At 50.4% G+C, this 23,412-nt stretch overlaps 1 protein-coding gene across 1 annotated transcript in view; it reads left to right on the forward strand.

Moving 5' to 3' along the window:
* The window catches only part of EHD3 (EH domain containing 3), a 33,067-nt gene extending 9,874 nt beyond the window's left edge, over positions 1 to 23,193 (forward strand). Inside the window, exons 2-6 of the mRNA XM_007971037.3 lie at positions 1,136 to 1,312; positions 6,343 to 6,440; positions 17,450 to 17,862; positions 18,512 to 18,676; positions 20,968 to 23,193. Of these exons, the coding sequence (XP_007969228.1) occupies positions 1,136 to 1,312; positions 6,343 to 6,440; positions 17,450 to 17,862; positions 18,512 to 18,676; positions 20,968 to 21,495 (1,381 nt within the window). The 3' untranslated portion in view covers positions 21,496 to 23,193. The remainder of the gene's footprint in view (positions 1 to 1,135; positions 1,313 to 6,342; positions 6,441 to 17,449; positions 17,863 to 18,511; positions 18,677 to 20,967) is intronic.
* Positions 23,194 to 23,412: the final 219 nt, after the last annotated feature.

Below are 23,412 nucleotides of genomic sequence, written 5' to 3' on the forward strand. Positions count from 1 at the left end.
AAAAATTAGCCAAGCATGGTGGCAGGCACCTGTAATTCTAGCTACTCCGGAGGCTGAGGCAGGTGACTCATTTGAACCTGGGAGGTGGAGGTTGTAGTGAGCTGAGAACACGCCACTGCACTCCAGCCTGGGCAACAGAGTAACACTCCATCTCAACAAAATAAATAAGATCATAAATGTGTAGATCTGTGTGAACACTTAATAACATAGTACTTGTGAGCATGGGACATTTCTGGAAGGATACAGGATACAAAATACAGATACTAGAGGTGTAGGATAGGATGGAGATTCATTATTCTTTCTTTTCCTTTCTTTCTTTTTTTTTTTTTTTTTGGAGATAGAGTTTCACTCTTGTTGCCCAGGCTGTAGTGCAATGGCATGATCTTGGCTCACTGTGACCTCTGCCTCCTGGGTTCAAATGATTCTCCTGCCTCAGCTTCCCTAGTAGCTGGGATTACAAGCTCCTGCCACCACGCCCAGCTAATTTTTGTCTTTTTCCTAGAGATGGGGTTTCACCATGTTAGCCAGGCTGGTCTTGAACTCCTGACCTTATGATCCGCCTGCCTCGGCCTCCCAAAGTGCTGAGATTACAGGCATGAGCCACTGTGCCTAGCCAGAGATTCATTTTTCATAGTGTACCTTTTATATTGTTTGTGTTTTGTATCACATATGAGCTATTTTTATATTAAAGAACTAACCAGTTAAATAAAGACCTATGAAAAGCCAGCAGAGTCTATGGAAAGTTTAGTTCTAACCATGCCTTGGTGTGGGTACTTCAGCAGGTTACCTTCGGTTATGGAGTCTGTAATACTCTGTGTAAGAATCATTTCAATCCATGCTTTGTTTCTGAGCCTAAACCTTGCTCCTTCCATGCCCGCCCACGAGCCCCCAACTGATTGAGAAAGGGAAAAAGATAAGGACCAAAAAACAGAATATTTTAAGTTCAGCTGAAATTCCACCTGCTCTACAAAGTTCTCTGGACTCATTATCTAACAGGCATTTCTCCCGGCCATGAGATCTTGCTGCTGTGGCTCTGCCCTCCCCTCTGACTCGCATGTTGTCTGCCTTATAGTAGACATGCCGTGTTGATCTTTGAGCAAAATGCCTGCGTTAGGACTGTGCTCCTTCTTGCTAGGTACCTGCTGGAACAGGACTTCCCAGGCATGAGGATTGGGCCCGAGCCCACCACAGACTCCTTCATTGCAGTGATGCAGGGAGATATGGAGGGGATCATCCCTGGGAACGCCCTGGTGGTGGATCCCAAGAAACCCTTCAGGAAACTCAACGCCTTTGGCAACGCCTTCTTGAACAGGTGAGTGTGGAGGCAAACACAGCACTTTCGGGTGCTCTCTTTTCTTCTTCTTCGAGTATGGGGGGTGAAAGAACAATAGGCAGGGCCTTGGGAGGCTTGGTGCCTAGAGTCTCCTGTCAATCTTTCCATACCTAGATTGTCCCTTGCTTGCTGAGAGTGTAACTGAGTCAGTTGTGAGATGCAGCAGCTACAAATGCTGGGCCGATTCCTCCTTCTCAGGGAGCAAGGAAGGATACAGCATTGACTTAGGTCACATTCCCCTACCCTGCACCTACCCCTAGTAAAAGTGGAGGAGGATGCTCCATGTAGTTCCCAGCATTTGCCTAAACGTGCAGTGGCTGGGATTTGCATCCAACTGGAAGGAGGCAGACGAAGGTTCTCTTCTGTTCACGGATATTGTTTCTACCTGGTGGGAAGAACCCCGGACTTCAGAGGGAAGCCTTGGGTTTGAGCACTGACTCTTCTACTAAATTAAATGAGCATCCACAGGTCACCTGTCTTCCCCCAGGACAAGTTCAGCCCTGCAGATACCAAGATCATCATGATGATTTGCATGGAGAAAGCTCTAGGAATGCTTGGCAAACTAATCTGGGCCTTCGCATTAATTATTCTGTTTAACCAGAATGCAGGCTGATCCCCTGCTCACACTTATTACACTTATAAATCCAGTTTCACATGTGCATGGTAAACACTTTGAAAATAATTTTAAAACTACTTTTTCTACTTGGAGGTGTTTAGAGTAGAGGTAATGAATACGGGCTTTGCCTTCAGAGAGACCTGGGTTCAAATCCTGCCTAATACTGTGGCTCTTGAACAAGTTACAAACCTTCTTTGTTTCTTACTTTTCCCATCTGTAAAATAGGATAATAGGAGTTAAAGGAGAAATAAGTGGGACAGTGAACAGAAAACACTTCGTGCCTGGCACATAGTAACCAACAGGTTAGTTAGTGATAGTGTTATGTCTTGTTTCATTTGATTCCTTAATTGTTTAGTGAATGGAATAGGCATCTGCTGTGGCCATTTTTCAGTTGTGGAAGGTGAGGCTCATTGCTCAAAGGATTCTCGATGTCTCTTATTCTAAATATATATACATACATACATATATATATATATCTATATCTATATATATATTTGTTGTTGTTGTTGTTTTTGGTGGGATGGAGTTTCACTCTTGTTGCCCAAGCTGGAGTGCAATGGTGTGATCTCGGCTCATTGCAACCTCTGCCTCCCAGGTTCAAGCAATTCTCCTGCCTCAGCCTCCCAAGTAGCTGGGATTACAGGCATGTGCCACCACACCTGACTAATTTTGTATTTTTTTTTTGTTAGTAGAGACAGGGTTTCTCCATGTTAGTCAGGCTGGTCTCAAACTCCCAACCTTAGGTGATCCACCTGCCTTGGCCTCCCAAAGTGCTGGGATTACAGGCGTGAGCCACCATGCCCAGCCCCAAATAATATTTTTTATAAACCTATGAACTTGTTTCTGACCTTTCTTACAGTGGCATGGAGTCAATAACAGTCTGAGACAGGGACAGGGAAACAACCACATGAATGAAATGTGAAATTGTGAGTGGCCAAGGTGTGCACCCAGAGTAGGGAGCAGCGGAAGGGCCATGCTGAGAAATCTCAGGAACTTGGCCTGGTAGAGAGGCCCAGGCATGGGGTTTGGTTTATGTTGGGAATGAAGCTAAGGTCCATTTAGGAAGAATGAGGAGGTCGTGGTGGTAAGGTGCAGTGGGGCAGGCGTCCTGGAATCCGGGGTGTCTCTCATACCTGGGAATGAAACCGAGGTCAGTTTAGGAAGAATGAGGAGGTCGTGGTGGTAAGGTGCAGTGGGGCAGGCGTCCTGGAATCCGGGGTGTCTCTCATACCTGGGAATGAAACCGAGGTCAGTTTAGGAAGAATGAGGAGGTCGTGGTGGTAAGGTGCAGTGGGGCAGGCGTCCTGGAGTCCAGGGGTGTCTCTCATACCTGGAACTGAGTAAGGAGGTTCTGGATGCCCAAAATGCTAAAATGCAGAAATGGAGGGGGTGGGATGAGCATGATTCAGGAGAATGAATCACCAGAGCTGAAGAGAAACGGATATCTGAGCAAGGGGGTTGGCGATGAATTTGATTTTGGACAGGTTGAGTTTGCAATGCTGGTGAGTCAGCTGAGGAGCATCATCCTATCTGAAGGCAGAGAGGAGGAGCTAGACCCCAGGGGAGAGGAGGGAAAAGCCGGGGAGAGACAAGAGGAAACTGGGCTCATCACAAGAGAGGAGTACAGGTTTAGTGAATAATGCCATTTTGGGATAATTGTGCTTATAATGATATAGTGTACTGTATTATATGTAATAGCGTATAGCCTATTATGATAACAGAATTTAAGAGATTGCCATCATATGCTGGGTGTATTCCTGAAAGCTGAGCGCCCTTATGTCATTAATCAAACCCAGCAAGTCTCATTAACTCCATTGTTAAATTTATTGAAACCAGGAGTTGTGGGTGAGGTTGGGTGGGGTGGTTTACTTTAAGTAAAGACACCTCTTTCAATATTATTATCTTCATCTAGAAAGTGATAAAATGTAAATTGCCATAATCTAATCCTGCAAATGTGTGAAGAAAATTTGAGAAAGGAAAAAATACATAATTCTTTACAGTGGTTACTTTTTTTTTTTTTTTCTGTCGCCCAGGCTGAAGTGCAGTGGCGTGATCTCAGCTCACTGTAGCCTCCGCCTCCTGGGTTCAAGCAATTTGCCCACCTCAGCCTCCTGAATAGCTGGGATTACAGGCATGTGCCACCACACCTAGCTAATTTTTGTACTTTTAATAGAGACAGGGTTTCACCATGTTGGCCAGGCTGGTCACGAACTCCTGGCCTCAAGTGATCCAGCCACCTTGGCCTCCCAAAGTGCTGGGTTTACAGGTGTGAGCCTGTAACCGGCTTACAGGGGTTCCATTTAGGGAGTGGAAGTGAGCAGGGCAGACAGATGGAGAAGAGGAACACCTTCCTATTTCATTTTATGCCTTGCTGGACCATGTTTTGGTTGTTTTTTTGTTTGTTTGTTTGTTTGTTTGTTTGTTTTTTACCATGTGCATGTATTTTACAAAAAGTATAAAGAAAATATGTAGGAAGGTGTTGTGAAACAAATAACATGCACATAAAAGGTGATACTAGTAAGGGGTCAGGAATCTCTCTCTATATTTGTGATTTCAGTGAATAAAATGAAGGTGACTCAGGCAAGATCCTGCATTTCCAGAGTGACCTCGTGTCTGGCCTGGAGAGCAGACATTGACAAGGAAAGAAATGTGGCCGCAGGAGGGGCTGTGTCTCCTGCCTCCCTCCCAGGTGCCTTGCTAAGGGATAGAATTCATGTTTTATTTCAACAGACACCAGGCCCCTAGCGGCCTTGGGCTTTGTTTTGTGGGGGAATGTAAGGCTGATCCAGTCCAGTGGACACAGGCTTGGAGAGAGCCAGTGAAAACCCAGGCAAGAGGAAGAGCAGGGCTGACGAGGCCTTTGTGGGAAAGTTGCCATTTGACCCTGACGTTAATGGGTGAAGTGACACCAAAAATGTAGTAAAAAAAGAGGACATTCCCAGCAGAAAATACTGAAGAGAGAAGAGAGAGAAAATATGCATCGCCAGAGAAGAATGATGAAAGAATGTGGCTTCCTGCAGGCACCTATGAAATCGTGAGGTTCTGAGATTTTCTCCAGGAGCACACAACAGCTAAAGTGGTGGATGTTTAGGTTGGCTGGGGGTCTGCTAGGCATGTCCATTGAAAGGACAGCAGGGATGATGGGAGCCCTGTTGCACGTGCCACCGGCTTCACTGCAGTCCGCACAAGGTGCTGCACGTTTTAGATTTCCAGGTTCCTGTCTCTGCGCTGCTGAGTGGTCTTATTTCACACCCCTTGTTTGCTCCCCTTCCCTCGCTTCTCTTGAATGACACTTGACTGCCATCCTAATAGAGATGTTTGGCCTTTAGATATCCAGATAAATGTTCCTGGGTGGTTCCCATTCTTCAAGGCCAGCTCCAGTGCCTACTCCTCCAGGAAGCCCTCCCTGGAAGCCATTTCTCTGCCTTGAATTTTCCAAACACTTCATCTGACTTCTCTCAGGGTGCTGGTCCCATTGCACTGTGTATTCTGGTTGTCCATGTATAGGCCTCCTGTCCTGCACCAGGCTGTGCTCCTTGGAGACAGGGATCGAGGTTTGGACATCTTAGTGTCCCCCGCAGCAGGACTTGGCAAGCATGAACCATGGCTGCCTCACAATCATCCAGGGAGCTTCCTCAAAGCATAGATCCTGAGTGAGATCTACTTTTGGGGCTGGGATTCTGGCCTGCCTCCTGGGAGTCTGCATTTTAAGCCAGCCAGGCTTGTCATCCTCTTGCCATGGCACCCAGCCTGCTTTCTTGCACAGAGTAGGGCTTCAGTTACTGTTGAATGATACTCTATGTACAAATGAGGACATATACAGGGAAGCACAGCCACTTTGCCCACGAGGATCAAATCAGAAGGAGGATCCTCAGACCCTGACTCTGTGCAGTGATGGCTTCGGACAGATTCGTGAAGTCCCTCCTGCCCCGCTAGTCCCTAGGGGCTCATATGAAGACCAGGCAGGGTGTCTTCTCATTGTTTATCTAAAAAAGCTGAGGTTCCTAGAAAGGGCCAAGCTAAGTGGAGTTACTCAAGGCAGGGAGATAGCTGACCAAGGACAAACTAAGGACTTGGGGCCATAAGAATTAGACCCAGGCTTTGATCACACATGAAGATGGGATGTCGCTATGGAATAGCCCTGCTAGTCACAAAGCATTTTACCAAACACACCCGGGTGCAGGGCACTCTAACACTGGATGTGGGGAGAGGCAGGGGTTCAGCCCTGGGTCAGCTGTCAGCCACGCCCTGAGCTGGGCAAGCCCGTGGTGAACTGAACGTTTCAGGATGCACCTGCAGCTCACCTGAGAGAGACAAGACAGGTGGTTGGAGTCATGGGGCTGGGTCACAAAAGGCGGGCAAGTACTCACTCAGGTTTCCTCTGCCCGTGCAGGTTCGTGTGTGCCCAGCTACCCAACCCTGTGCTGGAGAGCATCAGCGTCATCGACACACCAGGGATCCTCTCCGGGGAGAAGCAGAGGATCAGCCGGGGTAAGCAGCCTGCCTGAGGGGTGTTGGCTCCATGGTTCTGACATGTTCACTCTCTTACATACCAGAAGAGAAGCACCCAGGGCTATGCTGTACCTTGGCGAGCCGGCACTTCTCCTGTGCTGTATGGGATCATTTTACCTGGGGCAGTCCTAGGCAGGGGTCGGGAGAGGAATTCAGGTCCGCTGTAGCTCAGGAGACAGCTGGCCTCTGTCTTCTTGTCTGTAAAATGAAGACATCAATATCAGCCTCACCTCATTGGGTTTATTCATGCTACAAGAGGCACCTTCTATGGCCCTGACCCTGGCTTGCTTCTTAAGTTCCTGGGGAGCTTGCAGCTCTGCAGGGCAGCCAGAGGCATACAGAGAAATTCAGCTCAATGGTGTCAGTGCTCTGGGTCATAAGAGGAGAGAATCAGGTAGTGAAAGCACTTCGAAAACTGTTCACTCCAGAAAAACACGGGGTAATTGCTCATTAAAGGAGGTTGCCTGGTGTGGTGGTTAGAAGACAGAACTCTGGAGTCAGGCTGGCAGGGTTCTAAGCCTGCCTCTGCCACTTCCTAGCACAGTGATCCTCGGCAGGTTTCTTTATTTCAGTTACTTTATCAGAAAAATGGTGTGGGGTGGCGGGGGCGGGTGGGGTGGGAATAGTACTATCCATCTTATAGAGCTGTTTGAAGATTAAAAGAAATGCTTTAGATGAAAAGCCTTTTCTGGCTGGCACATAGCAAGCACCTAGTAACCATGAGGTATTATAGATCATCATCATTATCATTGTTTTCTTTTTTTTTTTTTTTTGAAACAGAGTCTCACTCTGTTGTCAGGCTGGAGTGCAGTGGCGTGATCTTGGCTCACCGTAACCTCTGCCTCCTGGGTTCAAGCGATTCTCCTGTCTCAACCTCCCAAGTAGCTGGGATTACAGGCATGCGCCACCACACCCAGCTAATTTTTTGTATTTTTAGTAGAGACGGAATTTTACCATGTTGGCCAGAATGGTCTCGATCTGACCTTGTGATCCGCCCACCTTGGCCTCCCAAAGTGCTGGGATTACAGTCAGGAACCACCGCACCCGGCCTGTTTTCTTTTCTCTAACTCTAAAATGCTACGCAGATGCTGTCAAAAGCTAAAAACAACTGCTCTGGGCCGCCACCCCCAGCCTGTCCTGCCACAGTTTGCTGAGTGTCCTGCATAGCCCCCTACCCTTTCTGTGCCATGTGTTGTATCTCCGACAAGAAAATCAGATGATGCCACGTCCACCCCAGTATTGGAGCTAGTTGCCAGGGCTGGCGCCACATCTGCACTCGGAAGTCAGACTCTGGGCAAGGGAGGGCTTTGAACCGCTGGGGATCTCTGGGAAGCAGCTAGAACTCTTGCCTGAATGGACCTAGGTAGGTGACTGTCTGCATGTGCCTTTACCCTCTGTGCTCTGTGGCTCCGACTGGGACACAGATCCACCCTGCCCATGTCTGTGCCACCATAGTGGGTCCCAGAAACCTTTGCTCTTTCTGCAAGAGCATGGCCTGCCCAGGCCAGCACTGCTCACCCCAGACTCCTCAGAGGAGAGGTCACAGCCTCATGGCGTGACAGGCCAGTGCTCCTGCAGCTGTGTATTGACGAGACCCAAGTGGTGCAGGCCCTTGGCCCAGGTGCAGGCCACTAGTGCCAGACCTGGGCTTCTGTCCAGTGCCCTTGGGAGCTGCCTTGGTGTCCTCTCTGCAGAGAGCAGCTCTTTTCTGATGCGGGCAGGCACGTGATGTAGGGCCAGGCTCGGCTCTTTGGGGCTACACTATGGCTGTGTGTGAGCTACCAAGCCTGCCCTGGCTGGGAGTGCAGAGGGAAGACAGTGAGAGAGGCTATCCAGGTCAGCAGCCTGCTCAAGGGCCAGGTTAACCCCAGTCAGGCCTCCAGGGAAGACACAGCCTGGAGTCCTCATCCTGTCGCAGGTGGGAGGGAGAGGGGAGGCTGAACATCCTGAGCAGGAGAGCCCTGCCCTGCCTCCTCACCACCTCTTGCTTTGCTTAGGAGGTAAGACCTAGGAAGAAGAGGGGAAATGAAGCAGCTGAGTCAGGAGGGACTTGGGAAACTGTATTAGCAGTTCCTGTAATTGGTGGCCTGTGAAATCTGGGACATCACAGTGCACCCTGGGAAGGGGGTCTTGGAAGACTTGATCCCCTGGCTCCCTGTCTTTGGGCTGTATGGTGGAGGTGATAGGGAGCTGGAACCCCTGGTCTGGGAAAATAGGGATGTCTGAGCCTCCCTCCTACCAGCCCGCACACATGCTGTAAGCACCTGGCTCCCTGTTCAGGGCCCTGTGGAGGAACAGCGCGGGTAGTTTCTCTGTCTTGCTTTGGTTTGTTTCCCTGAGCACCCCCCTTCTCCTACCCCACCTATTCCCATCCCCAAGTGGTTCATCTGGGGTTCACCCTGCGTTTAGGACTGAAAGGGATTTGCTGTTTCACTCAGGCAGCTCAGGACTCCTCCAGGAAGGCTGAGGAAAGCCATCCCTCCCCAGGGTGAACTCCCTGGTGGATGTGCACATGTACACCTGCAAGGCCGGTGCAGGCTGACCGGCGGGTCCAGAGAGGACTCCAGCCTCTGCGGTTTCCAAGGACACTGTACTAGGAGTTCAGAGTTCTGGGCTTCAGAACCTCTGTGTGTCTCAACAGGTCACATTTTCAGTAACAAGGGGTAATGATATGCATCCCACAGCCTTTTTGTGAGGTCCATAGACCATATGAAAACATGGGCCATAGCCCTGGGTCTGGATCACCATGAGCTACCTTCCTTCCTCCCTCCTTGTCAGTTGGCCCTACCTATCATACAGTCCCAGAGTAATCTGTGTGAATGGTTCCCCTTGCAGTTGTGCAGTCCACAGCCTGTGCGCTTGTTTGTGGCAGGCTGGTTCCCAGGGACTCCTGCCTTCCTCAGTTCCTATCCTATTCCCTTCTTTTCCTATTTCTGTTTTTTTGTGTTTTGTTTGTTTGTTTGTTTTTGTTTTTTTGAGTGTCTCCAGGCTGGAGTGCAGTGGAGCAATCTTGGCTCACTGCAACCTCCGCCTACCGAGTTCAAGCGATTCTCCTGCCTCAGCCTCCTGAGTAGCTGGGATTACAGGTGTGCGCCACCACACCCAGCTAATTTTTGTATTTTTAGTAGAGACGGGGTTTCACTACCTCTCTCCTGCCTTTGTCTTTGGACCTCAGTGACTGCCTTAAGCAAATTAGGTCCTTGGTGTTCTTGCCTGCACTTCCTGATGCCTCCCACCCCACATTGACTAAGCGCCAGGTCCCCCTACCTCTGGGAGAAGTGATGGGCCCAGGAGTGGCTTTGCAGGCCAGTTTGTTTTCTGCTTTCCTGAGTCCAGACTGTAAATGCAGCTGCTGGCAAAAGCAGCCTGTGTTAAAAACAAGAACTAGGAACTGGGCTGCTGGTGCCTGGAGCCGTGCTGACCTCAGCACCCTGAGGAGACCAGGAGAGTTGGGGGAAGGGCGTCAGACACCCTCAGTTATCTGTGGTACCCCAAATGAGGAAAGTTTCCAGGGTGCAGAGCCCCACCTCTTTCTTTCTCACAATTGGCCTTAGAACACATAGTTCCAGTTTAAACTGACACACATAGACCCTCCCCTACCCATCCCTCCATTTACACACACACCCACACTCACACATGCACACACACTCTTCACACATACCCCACACATATACACAACTCCCGTCTTCCCCACAGCACCCCCCTCGCAATGCACACACACACACACACAAATGTGTGCATAGAACCAAAGTTGCTTTCTCATGGCTTCTTGCCTGGGCCTCCAAGAGCTCTGGATTTGGCCACAGAGAAAACTGGGTGCTTCTTGTCTTACTCCAGCCAGCTCAGGCCAGGACCAGACACCCTTGCTCCCTGGGATAGTCCTGCCAATTATGTCCTGCACCAGGGCGTCTAGAGCCTGAAATTCAGCCCACCTTCTGCTCACTGAGCCTGATACCTGGCGCAGGGCTGTGTCTCAGCAGATAAAAAGGGGCATGGTTATCAAGTCGGCACAGAGGCCCCGACTGGCCACATTAGACTGCCTGTTCTGCAAAGTGAGCTGCTTCTAAGGGCTCCAAGACCTCAGGCTTCACAGGAAGGAGCATTCGGGCCCCAGGCTGGACTAGGGTGGCAAAGGGTCGTCGTTGCTCAGGGTGTGGACCCTCTACTGGGCCTGGGGCTGGTGTGTCTCGTAGGAAGAAGGGTGGGGTGCCCGGGAAGCTGATTCTAGGAGGTCCTGGGCCAGCACTTGTCTCTGGATGCAGATGCGTTGGGGTGGGCAGGGGAGGCAGGCAGGGAGGTGGTTCCTGGAAGTGGCAGGATGTGCCCCGGCCTGGCTCATTACTGGGAAGAAGTGAGGATGCAGCAGGAGTGGGAGGGCTCCAGAAGGCTGAGTGTCTTCAGCTTAGGAACCACATTTCCTGGCTGCTTCCCAGCTAGAAATCCCCACAGGCGCCACCTTAGGAAAGCAGGGCGGGGCTTTGTGCTCACATCACAGACTGCACAGCTTGAACCTCCTCCTCACAGGCCCCTTCCCGCACAGGTGAGCTCAGTAGGGCCAGAGCAGCTTGAAAATTTGCCCAGATCACACACCTAGATTGGGAACTCTGGTCTCCCTATTCCTGGTCCAGCGGACTCTCAGCACATTATCATCACCTGCCCAGGAAGAGCGCAGCGGGCAGGAATGAGGGCAAACCTCTCATCTCCAAGTTTCCTCTAGGGGTCTTTAGGACTCAGACCTTGGCAGATCTGGGCTCATCCTTGCAGCCTCACATTCCTAGCCCATCCAGGGCACCCTCACTGGAGCAGAGCCTGCACTGAAAGGCCTCTGGGTCTTCCCAGACTACGTGCCGGTACAGTCACACCTGTGTGGGCGCTCCCGTGCCTGAGCAGAGCGACCAAGTCCTGACGCCCTTCAAATGGCCTTGCCAACCATCTGCTTGGGCCGCTCTTCACTGTTCCTTCTGGGAAACATCTAATGTGACATTTCTTCCCCATTGTCAGCCAAACTCTTCCCACATTTTGGAAATTGATGCCTTGTTATTCCTCTTTTGCTCAAATGTCTTTAAATCTTGACAGAGATTTTTGCGGGGAAGGATGGGGTTTTTGTATGTACCCACCACAAGTAAGTGCCCGGTTTGAGGGCTCGGCCTCTGAGTTTCAGGCTCACATGGCTGTGAGCTATTATAGAAAGAGAACGTGGGCTGCAAGTCAAGGAGCTGGGTTCCAGACCTGAGTTTGCCACCACCTGGCTGTGTGAGCTTGGGCAAGCCCCTTAATCTCTTTGTGTCCAGATTCTCTGTCCTGTAAGATGTGTATGCCCTACTTACCTCCTGGAATACAGAGAATTACGAAGAGCAAATGAGGTCATTTGGCTGGAAACCCAAAGAAGTGTGCTGCCCTGTGAGGGCCCCGGCACTGCATGTCAGACCACGAAGGAAGCCACGGTGATGAAGGGGTGGCTTTCTTTACTGCGTTTGTCTGATCGATTTCCTCCTGCCTGGCATTACTTCAAAGTGCTTTCTTTCCAGTCCTCTGGAGCCTCGGGTTGGAGGAGACCGCAGATCCCTGCAGGCTGCCCAGTCTCTAGGCCCAGAGCTGGCTGACTAGACCTCTTAGAGCCAGCAGACTTGTGCTATGAAGTCCAGGAAGGGCAGCTTCTCTGCTCTGTCTCTCAGTGCTTGAATCTCCCCCTACTCACTAGTCCATATTTCATGAACCCTTGGGCTGCTGCAGGTGCTCAAGAGCTACTGTTGTAGGTCTCAGAGCCATTGCTGGGACCAGAGAGGGGAAGGGGGCCTGTCACTGGCCATGGCACTCACCACAGCTGCTGAGGCAGAGTCTCTGCTGTCAGATCATGTTGCCACGGCTCTACCACAGAGCCCTGATTCAGCTCTACCACAGACCCCTCATTCAGTCATTTGTTATCCCCATTTTGCAGCTGAGAAAACTGAGGTTCAGATTTGCCAAATAAATGAGAAAGCTAATCCTCTACCGTACCCTTTTTCTTACTGGGTCCAGTCCATACCTTTGAGATACCACCATTCCTAGATCTTCTCCTAAGTCCAGGCCAAGTGAACAACTAAATGTCCACCCTACAGGTGACACAGTCTCAGGGTTAACCAGGAGCAGGGAGGTTGAGCTTCAGAGGAACCCATGGAGTCATTCGTTGCTTGATGATCATGGTCTTCACCGCCACACCTGGCTGGAAGCTTCTGGCATTACTGAGTCTGTAATTGGATAGCAGCTTGCCAGAGCAAGTAGGAGGCCTCTGCTTATAAAAATCATAGAAAGAGTTCCCAGAAGCCCTTGGCCTGTCCTCAGGCAGAGGCAGACTTCACACAGGCGTGTCCGAGGACTATAAGACAGCAGTCTGCAGCTTCTTTCTCTTGCTGTGCCTGTAAAGGGTTCCTTGTATCTAATCTCCATCCATCCTACTGTACTCCGCACCCTCACACCTCTGGTCTCAGATGCAGAGAATTGGGAACCGAGAAAGGGAGCTCGGAGGTTGTCCAGCTCAGTCCCCTGATTTGACAGGCAAAGAGACAGAGGAGGGGAGATTGCTTGCCCAAGGACACAGAGTGAGTTAGTGGCTAAGCAGAAACGAGAGGTGGGCTCACCCAGGCCAGTGCTCCTCTGATGACCCCTGCAGAGCACATCCCATCTCATAGAAACTAGGGCTTAGAAGGAGTGCTTTATAAAAAACAGCAGGGCAATAAGAACAGCCAAGGTCACAGCTCAGCAGTTTCACCTGCATCCTCTGATTTGTTTAGATCCTCACAATAACCCTACGACTGAGTCACTGATTCCTCGAGCATAAAACTGAGGCCCAGAGATTGCTCATTTACTGTCTCCCAGATGCAAAACGTGGAACAGGCCTCCCATTTCAGTTCTGTTTGGCAAATACTGATAGTGCACCTGCTGTGTGGCACACACCGTGCTGGGTGCCGGGGAAGCCCAGAAGGGTGAGGTGCTGCCCTTGCCCTGCCCAGCTCCCGGTGCAGTGAGGATGATTTCAGTGAGCTGAAGAGCAGAACAGGAGCATGCATGATGCTACAAGACCACCAAGGGCAGGGCCAGGGGTGGGCAGGGGCCTATCCTGTTCCGGCAGCATGGACATGTTGCTGCCCCTCAACCTTTGCAGACACAGCCTTCTCTTACATCGCTCATGTCACCAGGGATTACAGCAAAGTTGCAGGGACAGAGCCTCTTCTCTTCTCTGCAGCTTCTCTGGTGCCTTTGTTTACCCCAGCCTGGTGCAGGCATGACTACAGTGTAAGAGTTGAGTTTAGAGTTCAGGTCTTGGCTCTGACCCCCCAGCATTGCATGGCCTTGGGCCTGTCTCTCACCCTCTATAAACCTCCATTACCTTGTCAGCATAGGACTCAACACTGGCTGCCTGGCTGCCTGGCTGCCTTAGCTTGTTCTGAGCCATTGAGCCAATGCGTTGGGGCTGAGATTTGCTGGACAGGTGAGATGGAGCTGCAGCTCAGTCTTAGTCCTCCCAGCAGCCCCTCCTTCAGCCTGCGCTGCCACAGCTGGAATCCAGATTGGGGAATAAGGAGCAGCAGAAGGCCAGAGGCCTGGCAGGGAGTTGTGGAGGGGCCCCGCTGCCCTCCTGTGGTGAGCTGTTTGCAGAGGTGGGGGTTGGGGCAGGGGGCTCAGGCTGCCCTGACTTTCTTAGCCCTCTTGCCCCTCCCCACCCACAGCTCTGAGGGACTGCCTTTGGGAGGTGACAGCAGCCTTGCCATGGGCTGTGCTGAAGGGAAGATAAAAATAGGCTGGAGCTATCCCTGGGGAGGAGGGACAAAGGGATGTAGGAAAGAGGGGAGTAGTGCAGTGCAGGCTGCAGGCTTCACCTGGAGTGGGAATGCTAAGGCCTCCCAGGCTCCAGTGAGGAGCTGGTTGGGCCTGCGTGCCAGGGAGGGAAGGAGAGAGGGAGGCAGGGAGCGGCCAGGTGCAGAATGGCAGGATGGCTGACAGCTGGGTCATCTGGCCTCACCACTCGCCAGCTGTTTGACTCTCTCCTCTCGGAACATCAGTTTCCTCCCCTGGAAGTGAGAACGATACTCCTTGCGCTGCCTGCCTCAGAGCGTGTCATGAGGGTGAAATGAGATAATGACATGAACATCTTGCCGTCCGCAGCAAGCACTGAACTTGGAGTTGGAGAGCTAGGGGTCGTATCTCACGGGTGGTATTGGCTGAGTCACTTAACCTCAGAGAGTTTGCGTGAACATCTCCGAGGGAGGGTTGATGGTGCCCCTGCCTACTGGGCAGAGCAGCCTCTGAAGCACTTCACTGGGCCTTGTCTCTGAGCCAAGACAGGGCACCTGTCTTCGAGAGAGAAGGCAACATCTAGTTCACACCAAGCCCTCAATGATGCACCAAGCAGGGACTGTCCTCAGGGTGGACAATCCCAGCCAGCTCTGCCCCTTCCTGAGCCTCAGTTTCCCTATCTGTAAATCAGGGAGGACCATTGATTGCTAAGCTCCTCGTAGCCTCATCTACCCCCACAGGAGCAGGGGAAGAAGACTTGTGTGTTAGTTGAGATGTATATTAATTGAGCAGCTGACAGATCTTGGAGAAAATCACATGGGAACGGGAATGCTTAGAAGCACTTCATTTCCCAAAGACAGAGGAGTTGAACATGGAGTCGTGCTGGCATCCAGGTAACCAAAGGAGGGTTTGACCTTCCTTTGTTAGAATTCTCTTACAGACCCCAGAAAAACATTACAGGGGTCCTCCAGGAAGCTTTAGGGCAGCAAGTTTTCCTGACCATGCTGATGCCATCCCCCCACCCCCTGTGGCAGTGCCTCCACATGTCCTAAATATGTACCCCACTGGGGCATTCACTAGATGCCACAGGGTGGGGGAAAGGCTTTTTAAACCTAGCTCTGTTGGCTCCATTTATTCTCATCCCCCACCCCATCGATGCCTGCTACTTAGTCTGAAACGACAGCCTTTGAAAACCAACTCAGTGCAGTGGTTCATAGCCCTGACTCCAGGGCCGCCTTCCTGGACTTGAGTCCCCAGCCCATTGCTTACCAGCTGGGTGACCTTAGACAAGTTCCTTTATCCATTTGTATCTCTGGTTACTCCTCAGAGAAGTGGGGCTGATATTAGCATCTAATGACCCTGTATAGAGTCATCGTGAGGATTAAAGGAATTAATGATTATAAAGTACTTAGGTCAGTGCTGAACACCTTTTGAATGCTATTGTTATTTTTATGGACCAGTGGTATTCAAAGTGTGGCCCTTGGACCAACAGCATCAGAATCTCCTGGGAGCTTGTTAGAAATGCTCTGCGCCAGACCTACTGAATCAGAAACTTTGGGGATGGAGTCCAACCATCTGGGTTTTAAGAAGCCCTATGGGGGATTCTGATGCAGGCTAAGTTAGGACCCCTGTTACAGACAATCAGAGCTTCTTAAGTCTGACTCACTTACAAGGCAGTTGCCTAATGATCTTGCCTGGTCTCTAGCCTCCCTCTGTAAGGCAGGACAGGCTTTGTCCTAATGATTCGGTTTCCCATTTGATGGTGACAATGAGCTTTGGGTCCCTAGTGTGTGTGGCCTTGGAACCCTTGTGCTATGGGGAGCCAAGGCGGTTGATCACTTTAGTGCCCAAGAAAGGGCTCCTACCTCGGTGCCAGAGGTATGCCATGGGGGAGTAGCAGGAGGAGAGGCTGAGAACCCTGCTCAGACTCAGAATGGGAAAGCCTGACACCTCCATCCTCAGGCCACTGCTGCTGCTCATGGGCTGTGTGCCCTCAGACAAATCACTTGACTTCTCTGAGCCCACTTCCTTATCTCTTGTCTTCCTATTTTATGTGAGAGGAGCCTGAGACACAGAGGTAAGACCTACTGGGGCTCTGGGTGTCAGTGAATGGACACACTGTTGGTCTACCCTCCTGCTTCAGCCCCTACTGAATCCACAGCTACTTCGGATTGAGCAGAACAACTCCTCTGGGGCTCCTGGAACCAGTCTGACCTAAAGCAGCTTAGTGCTAGATAACCAAGGTGCAGGTGGCCACAGTTCCAGTCACATCCTAAGGAAGAAACCTCTTGTGGTTTCAAGAGTTGGGCATTTTGTGCTGCAGCTGATTACAAAGGAAAGAGCCTGAGTGAGAAGAAGATGTTTTTATGACAAGAATTGCAGATTTCTTCCAGACCAGTGATAGGCATGGTCTGAACCATCATCAGTATCTACTTTTTACTGTTTCATTGTTTCCAGACCTTAGAAAGAATTTCTGAGTCTCTGTGTCAGATTAGGTGTCCAGACTTTCTTTTCCAGCAGGCTGCTAAATACAGAAGCATGGATAGGGGAGCTGGATAGTGGCTGTGTCCTGTGGAAATAATGAGGTTAATAAGAGTTACTAGGCCAGGCACAGTAGCTGGCTGGGGGCGGCAGCTCACACCTGTAATCCCAGCACTTTGGGAGGCCAAGACAGGCGGATCACCTGAGGTCGGGAATTCAAGACTCAGCCTGGCTAACATGGTTAAACCCATCTCTACTAAAAATACAAACATTAGATGGGCATGGTGGCGCATTCCTGTAATCCCAGCTACTCAGGAGGCTGAGGCAGAAAAATTGCTTGAACCCGCAAGGCAGAGGTTGCAATGAGCAGAGACGGTGCCACTGCACTCCAGCCTGGGTGACAGAGTGAGACTCCGTCTCAAAAAAAAAAAAAAAGTGACTAGCATTTACTGAGCACCTACTAAGTGCTGGATTCTAAGAGTATTTAACCTTTATAGTTCTATTAATTAGGTATTTATATTATTTTAGGATTTAATAGTATTTTTAGATGAAAAAAATTCTATGAGACATTGGGTAACTTGCTGGAGTCCAAACAGTTAAAATGTGGAGGAGCCAGGATTTAAACTTAGATCTGACTCCCAAGACTGTGTTATTTCTACCACACCCGACTGCTTCTCCAAACCCCTACCCTATACCCCAAAGGCCCCAGCCCCTGATTGTCCCTCTGCCGGCAGGGTATGACTTTGCAGCTGTCCTTGAGTGGTTTGCCGAGCGGGTTGACCGCATCATTCTGCTCTTCGATGCCCATAAACTGGACATCTCTGATGAGTTCTCAGAAGTCATCAAAGCCCTCAAGAACCATGAGGACAAGATGCGGGTGGTGCTGAACAAAGCTGACCAGATCGAGACGCAGCAGCTCATGCGGGTGTATGGGGCCCTCATGTGGTCCTTGGGGAAGATCGTGAACACCCCAGAGGTGATCCGGGTCTACATCGGCTCCTTCTGGTCCCACCCCCTCCTCATCCCTGACAACCGGAAGCTCTTTGAGGCTGAGGAACAGGACCTATTCAGGGACATCCAGAGTCTGCCCCGAAATGCTGCCCTGCGCAAGCTCAATGACCTCATCAAAAGGGCCAGGCTGGCCAAGGTGAGGCAGCCCCCTGGGAGGTGGGCAACTTGGGCAGGGGCTGAGAGTTCGGGGTCAGCTGCAGGAGTTGAGGGTTGCTGCCTTCAGCAGCTGGGCTGGAGAGTGTCCTGCAGCCACTGCATCATATGTGTGACACCAAGGGGCAGGACAGTGCGGGAGCCATGGTTACAAGCTCTGAGGTCAGATGGCCAGATTGGAACTGACTCCATTGTTTACTGTCTGTGGGATTCCCAGCCTTGGCAAGGCCTTTAGTCTCTCCGTGCCTCTGTCTGCATCTGTAAAATGAAGGGGTTGTTAGAGGATAAAGTGAAATAAAGAGTCTCAAAGCTCTCATCACAATGTCTGGCACTTTCAGAGAGGCTCAGCAAATGTCAGCTCTTGGTATTGTCTTCAGCAGCAGCAACATGACCACCTCACCCTGCCTTGACTGTAGCTCCCCACAGCCTCACCTTGCCTGTGTAACATGGAGAAACAGCCCAGCCCTGCAAGCCCCGTGGAGGCATGAGGGTAGAGATGGAAAGTATTTCAGAAGTAAGAGCAGGAGGAGGCAGGAGGGATGCAGGGGAACAAATGGTGTGAGAGCCATCCTAGAAGGAAGGGACCATCCAGGGTCTTGACGTGAAGGCTTCTCTCTTGTCCTGTTTGTCAGGTCCACGCCTACATCATCAGCTCTCTGAAGAAGGAGATGCCCTCAGTGTTCGGGAAGGACAACAAGAAGAAGGAGCTGGTGAACAACCTGGCCGAAATCTATGGCCGGATCGAGCGGGAGCACCAGATCTCACCTGGGGACTTCCCCAACCTGAAGAGGATGCAGGTAGTGAGGGTTGGGGGCTCTAAGACAAGGGACAGTGTCCTGAGAGCTGGCTGAGCAGTCTGAGTATGGAGGAGGCCACTCTTGGAGCCCCCCAAGGAGAACCCAGCCCAGAATCTGTAGGCAAGGCGGTGGCCCTGGATCTTCTCTCCCTGCTGGACCGTCACTGGCCCAACAGGGGCCATGTCTGGGCCTGGGGAGAAACACAGAGCCCACCACCCCAGTGATGCAGGTGTGTTAGGTGATATTGGGGGGCTGACACCTCCAATTAATGACCTTCTCTAGTCACGGCCACCACAGACTTGACATCCCCACTATCTCTGGTGCGGGGGATGGGTCACCTGACCAAGGTTCTCCAGGCTCTTAAAGTGCTTGAGTTTACATTCGAGGTCCCCCTTATGAGCAACTTGGGACACAAGCTTCAGGGAGGCAGAAGTGCACACAGGAGCTCGTCATCTTTGGGTCACATTGCAGGTGCCTGTCTTGGGCCAGTGGCCATCACACATGCTTTCTTACGGTTTTCCCCAAAGTGCTCCTCAGAGGGAGGCATTTTGAATCTGCCTTTTTACAGAAGAAACTGAGGTCTCAGTATTTTCTGAGTGTAGCATTCACATAGACCACAAGAAGAAAAGCCAGGAGCTGTGCCCAAAAGTCCAAGCAGGAAACCACACCACCACATTGACTGGATCCTCTGTGAGCCTCCATCTCCTCATCTGTAAACTGAAGCTACAAAATCACACCTTATACAGGTGTTGTGAGCATCACTGAGATAATATTTGCAAAGCCCTTAGCACAAAGCCAGACAGACTATGCCCTTAATACACAGTAGCAATCACTAGGTGGGCAGAGGGAGGTGGGTGCTGAGCACAAAGCACTTACCCTCTGTACAATGTTTGCAACTTCTGGGAAGTTTGTACAATGTTTGCAAAGTGCTGGGATTACAGGCATGAGCCACCGTGCCCTGCCTACAAACTTTTTGACTTTTGTAGTAACAATTAGCTTAAAACATATGTTATATACATAAATATTTTCTTTATATCCTTCTTCTATAAGTTTTTTCTATTTAAAAAAATATATTTTTTACTTTTTTATTTTTGCGTATGCTAAAAACTAAGACACAAACACCCACGCTAGCCTAGGCCTACACAGGGTCAACATCATCAGTTTCACTGTGTTCGCCTCCACATCTTGTCCCACTGGAAGGTCTTCAGAGACAGTAGCACACATGGAGCTGTCATCTCTATATTAACAATGCCTTCTTCTGGAATTCCTCCTGAAGGGCCTGCCTGGGGTTGTTTTACTGTTACCATGTTTTTAAATAAGTAGAAAGAATACATTCTAAAATAACAATACAAAGTACAGTATAGTAAATATTTACATAAACTGGTAACATAGTTGTTATTATCCGGTATTACTCTATGTAAATGTGTGTGCTAGATTTTTATACCACTGGCAGCGTGGTGGGTTTGTTTACACCAGCATCACCACAAACACATAATGCGTTGTGTTATGTACAGTGGCTGCCATGTCACTAGGGAACAGGAATTTCCCAGCTCCCTTATTATCTTCTGGGACCCTCGTCGTATGTGTGGTCCCTCATTGACTGAAACATTGTAATGCAGCACATGACTGTATGTTGAAAACTATCTTCAGGTGACTCCGATGAGCATCCTGATTAAGAACCATAATTTGGGGATGACCTTTGGCTTCTGTTATGATTTGGTTTTAGTAGCCTGTGTCCTGTTTTGTTTTTGTTTTTGTTTTCACTAAGTGGGGATAGAATGTGATTTTCCTACCTCAGAAGGGCACTGGGGGAGTGACCAAGGTAATGTAGTGCAGGTGTTTGCAGTGATTTTCAAGTACAGTGTAACCCTTATTAAAGTAGGGGCCCACATGACCCAGTCTCAGAGGTACAGCATTCAAGAGACAGATTCAATAGCCAAAACTGACTTAAAGAGAAATGTAATGATTTCCTCTCTGGAATGACATTAAAGGGGATTGAAATAAATAGATCATGCCAATACTTGTTAAATTTCCCTTTCTTCCCCAGCCCCTACAACTCTTCTGCTCCCTCCTGAAAAATCCCCTCATCAGCCCAGTGGGCCTTTATTCCCCTCCTCTCTCATACCTTCAATTACCACGTGATGTCCATCAGCTGAGCCTCTAGGTCACACATCTTTCATTGTAGAAAGGGATCGACTGTGAACATTCTGGTGTTCATAGGAGGCACGTGACAAGTAGAGGGCTCTCCTTTCATTGTATCCTATCTTCATCTTCTCTCCTCCTCTTCCCAGGACCAGCTGCAGGCCCAGGACTTTAGCAAGTTCCAGCCGCTGAAGAGCAAGCTGCTGGAGGTAGTGGATGACATGCTGGCCCACGACATTGCCCAGCTCATGGTGCTAGTGCGCCAGGAGGAGTCACAGCGGCCCATCCAGATGGTGAAGGGTGGAGCGTTCGAGGGCACCCTGCACGGCCCCTTTGGGCATGGCTATGGGGAGGGGGCTGGAGAAGGTATCGATGATGCTGAGTGGGTGGTGGCCAGGGACAAGCCCATGTACGACGAGATCTTCTACACCCTGTCACCGGTGGATGGCAAGATCACAGGCGCTAATGCCAAGAAGGAGATGGTGCGCTCCAAGCTGCCCAACAGTGTGCTGGGCAAGATCTGGAAGCTGGCCGACATTGACAAGGATGGCATGCTGGATGATGAGGAGTTTGCACTGGCCAACCACCTCATCAAAGTCAAGCTGGAGGGGCACGAGCTGCCCAACGAGCTGCCTGCCCACCTCCTGCCCCCGTCCAAGAGGAAACTTGCCGAGTGATGGGGGTGGGGGGACATTCAGATGGGCAAGTGTTAGAGGAGGAGATGGGAGCAGTGACTACACACACACATACACGCACACACATGAACACACATGCACACACACATGCGCAGATCTTGACATTGCTCTGTAGGTAAGAGAGGACCATGATGCCCACGTTTGCAACTGATACTTGTTTGGGCACACCTCCAAGTTCTCGAGATTAGTAGAAGGACAAGAGCACTCCCAGGCCCCAGAGTCTAAGCCTGAGTCTTCATCCCTTTACCCCCCTCATCAGCCACTCCCCAGAGATGAGACCTGAGGCAATTCACTTGCCTGTGCAGATGGCCCACCCACCTCCAGATTCCCCAGTGCCTCCACATGTGGGCTCTGAGCAGATGGAAAAGACTTTTCGTTTAGTAGACAATTCACTTCTTTTTCTGTGCTTCCCATACCTGCTTTGGCTTCCTAATAAGAAATCCATTCAGGAGCCAGGAGATCTGAGGGCATGGGGACAGCTGCAGGGAGGAGAGGTGAAAGAGGAAGCGTCTTCTAGAGACATTGGCCCAGGAGCTCTGTTCTTTCCTAATCTAAGCCTCTGTCTTCTTTGGCAAACCTTGCTTTGAACTCTGCCAGTATTTCATTTTAAAGAATCCCAGAGCAGGAGAGAAAAGAGAAAAAAATTGGTAGAAAGAATGAGGAAACTGTCCTGTAGTCTCCTGGAAACCAGTCAAGGTGGTTTTAGTCCATAGATTTTGTTAGATGTTCTTTCCACCTGGCCTGTGATGTTTAGATGTTCATACTTGACTCACATTTACCCAGCCCCTCCTGCGTGCCAGGAGCTATGTTAGGCACTTTATATACATTATTCTATGTGGCCCTCACTGATGTCCCAGGTAAGTATGCATTAGCCTTCCCAGTTTGCAGATGAAGAGGCTGAGTAGCCTCAGAAGGGTTTAGGCAACCTATTGAAACTCACAGAAGTCACATGTGATGGAGAGAGGATTTAAAGCCAGGGCCTCAGACCCTCACACGCTTCTCTGTGCTATGACGTGTGCAGGATCCCAGCATTGATACCCAGTGACAAACTATGGAGAACAACAAAGCATGCAGGACCCCGGCAGCCTCCCAGGACAGGCTGGCAAGGGAGGAGGGCTGGCCAGCACTTGGTAGGCCATCAGTCTGGCCATCTGTCGTGTCACAGAAGCAAACCGTGCCTTCTGGCTCTGCGCCCCATATTCCCAGCATCATAGACATCCAACAGCACCAGCAGGAGAGTGGGCTGGCCTGCTGGATGCTGTTCGTGCCTGTCCCTGCTCTGCCTCCCACCCAGTTGCCTGAATCATCCCAGCTCAGATGCAGCCACTGTCTCTTGTCAAGTGGGACCTCATGCTAATTCTCAGAAGGCTAACTTGAGAGGTCTGGGGCCTTGTTCCCTAGAGGGTCCCCAGGGACTCTGCAGTGTCCTTCGCAAATCCCCACTGTACTCCATGCCCTACAGCCTCCTCTATGGTCTCTCCCCTGGCTTGCTTCATGGCCATTGAACCAGTCACTTTGTATGCTATGTTCCTACTGTGATGGAAAACTAAATGACTATAACTTATTTTATATCCATATTCAGATTATATAGAGAATATTCTATGTATCTATGATGTGCTTACTACTGCAGTGCATTTGTCATTAGTCTTCATGTTAATACAGTACATTTATTCTTTGGTACCTGCCTGGCCACAGAGCATCATTCAATGGAGGCTGAGGGAGAGGGACTGGGTTCTTACTTGGGGTTCCTGGTGGAATCTTTGGCTGGAAAGGGCTCACTGGTGCCACCCAATGGCCAGCATGTACAACCAGCTTCCCAGCGGGCTGGAGTTTCTCTAGGCCCAGTGACCAACCCAGGCGAAGCTGGTGGAGCCACAGCTCCCTGACCCTCTGGAGTGA

The sequence above is a fragment of the Chlorocebus sabaeus genome, chromosome 14, assembly GCF_047675955.1.
Source record: "Chlorocebus sabaeus isolate Y175 chromosome 14, mChlSab1.0.hap1, whole genome shotgun sequence".
NCBI lineage: Eukaryota > Metazoa > Chordata > Mammalia > Primates > Cercopithecidae > Chlorocebus > Chlorocebus sabaeus.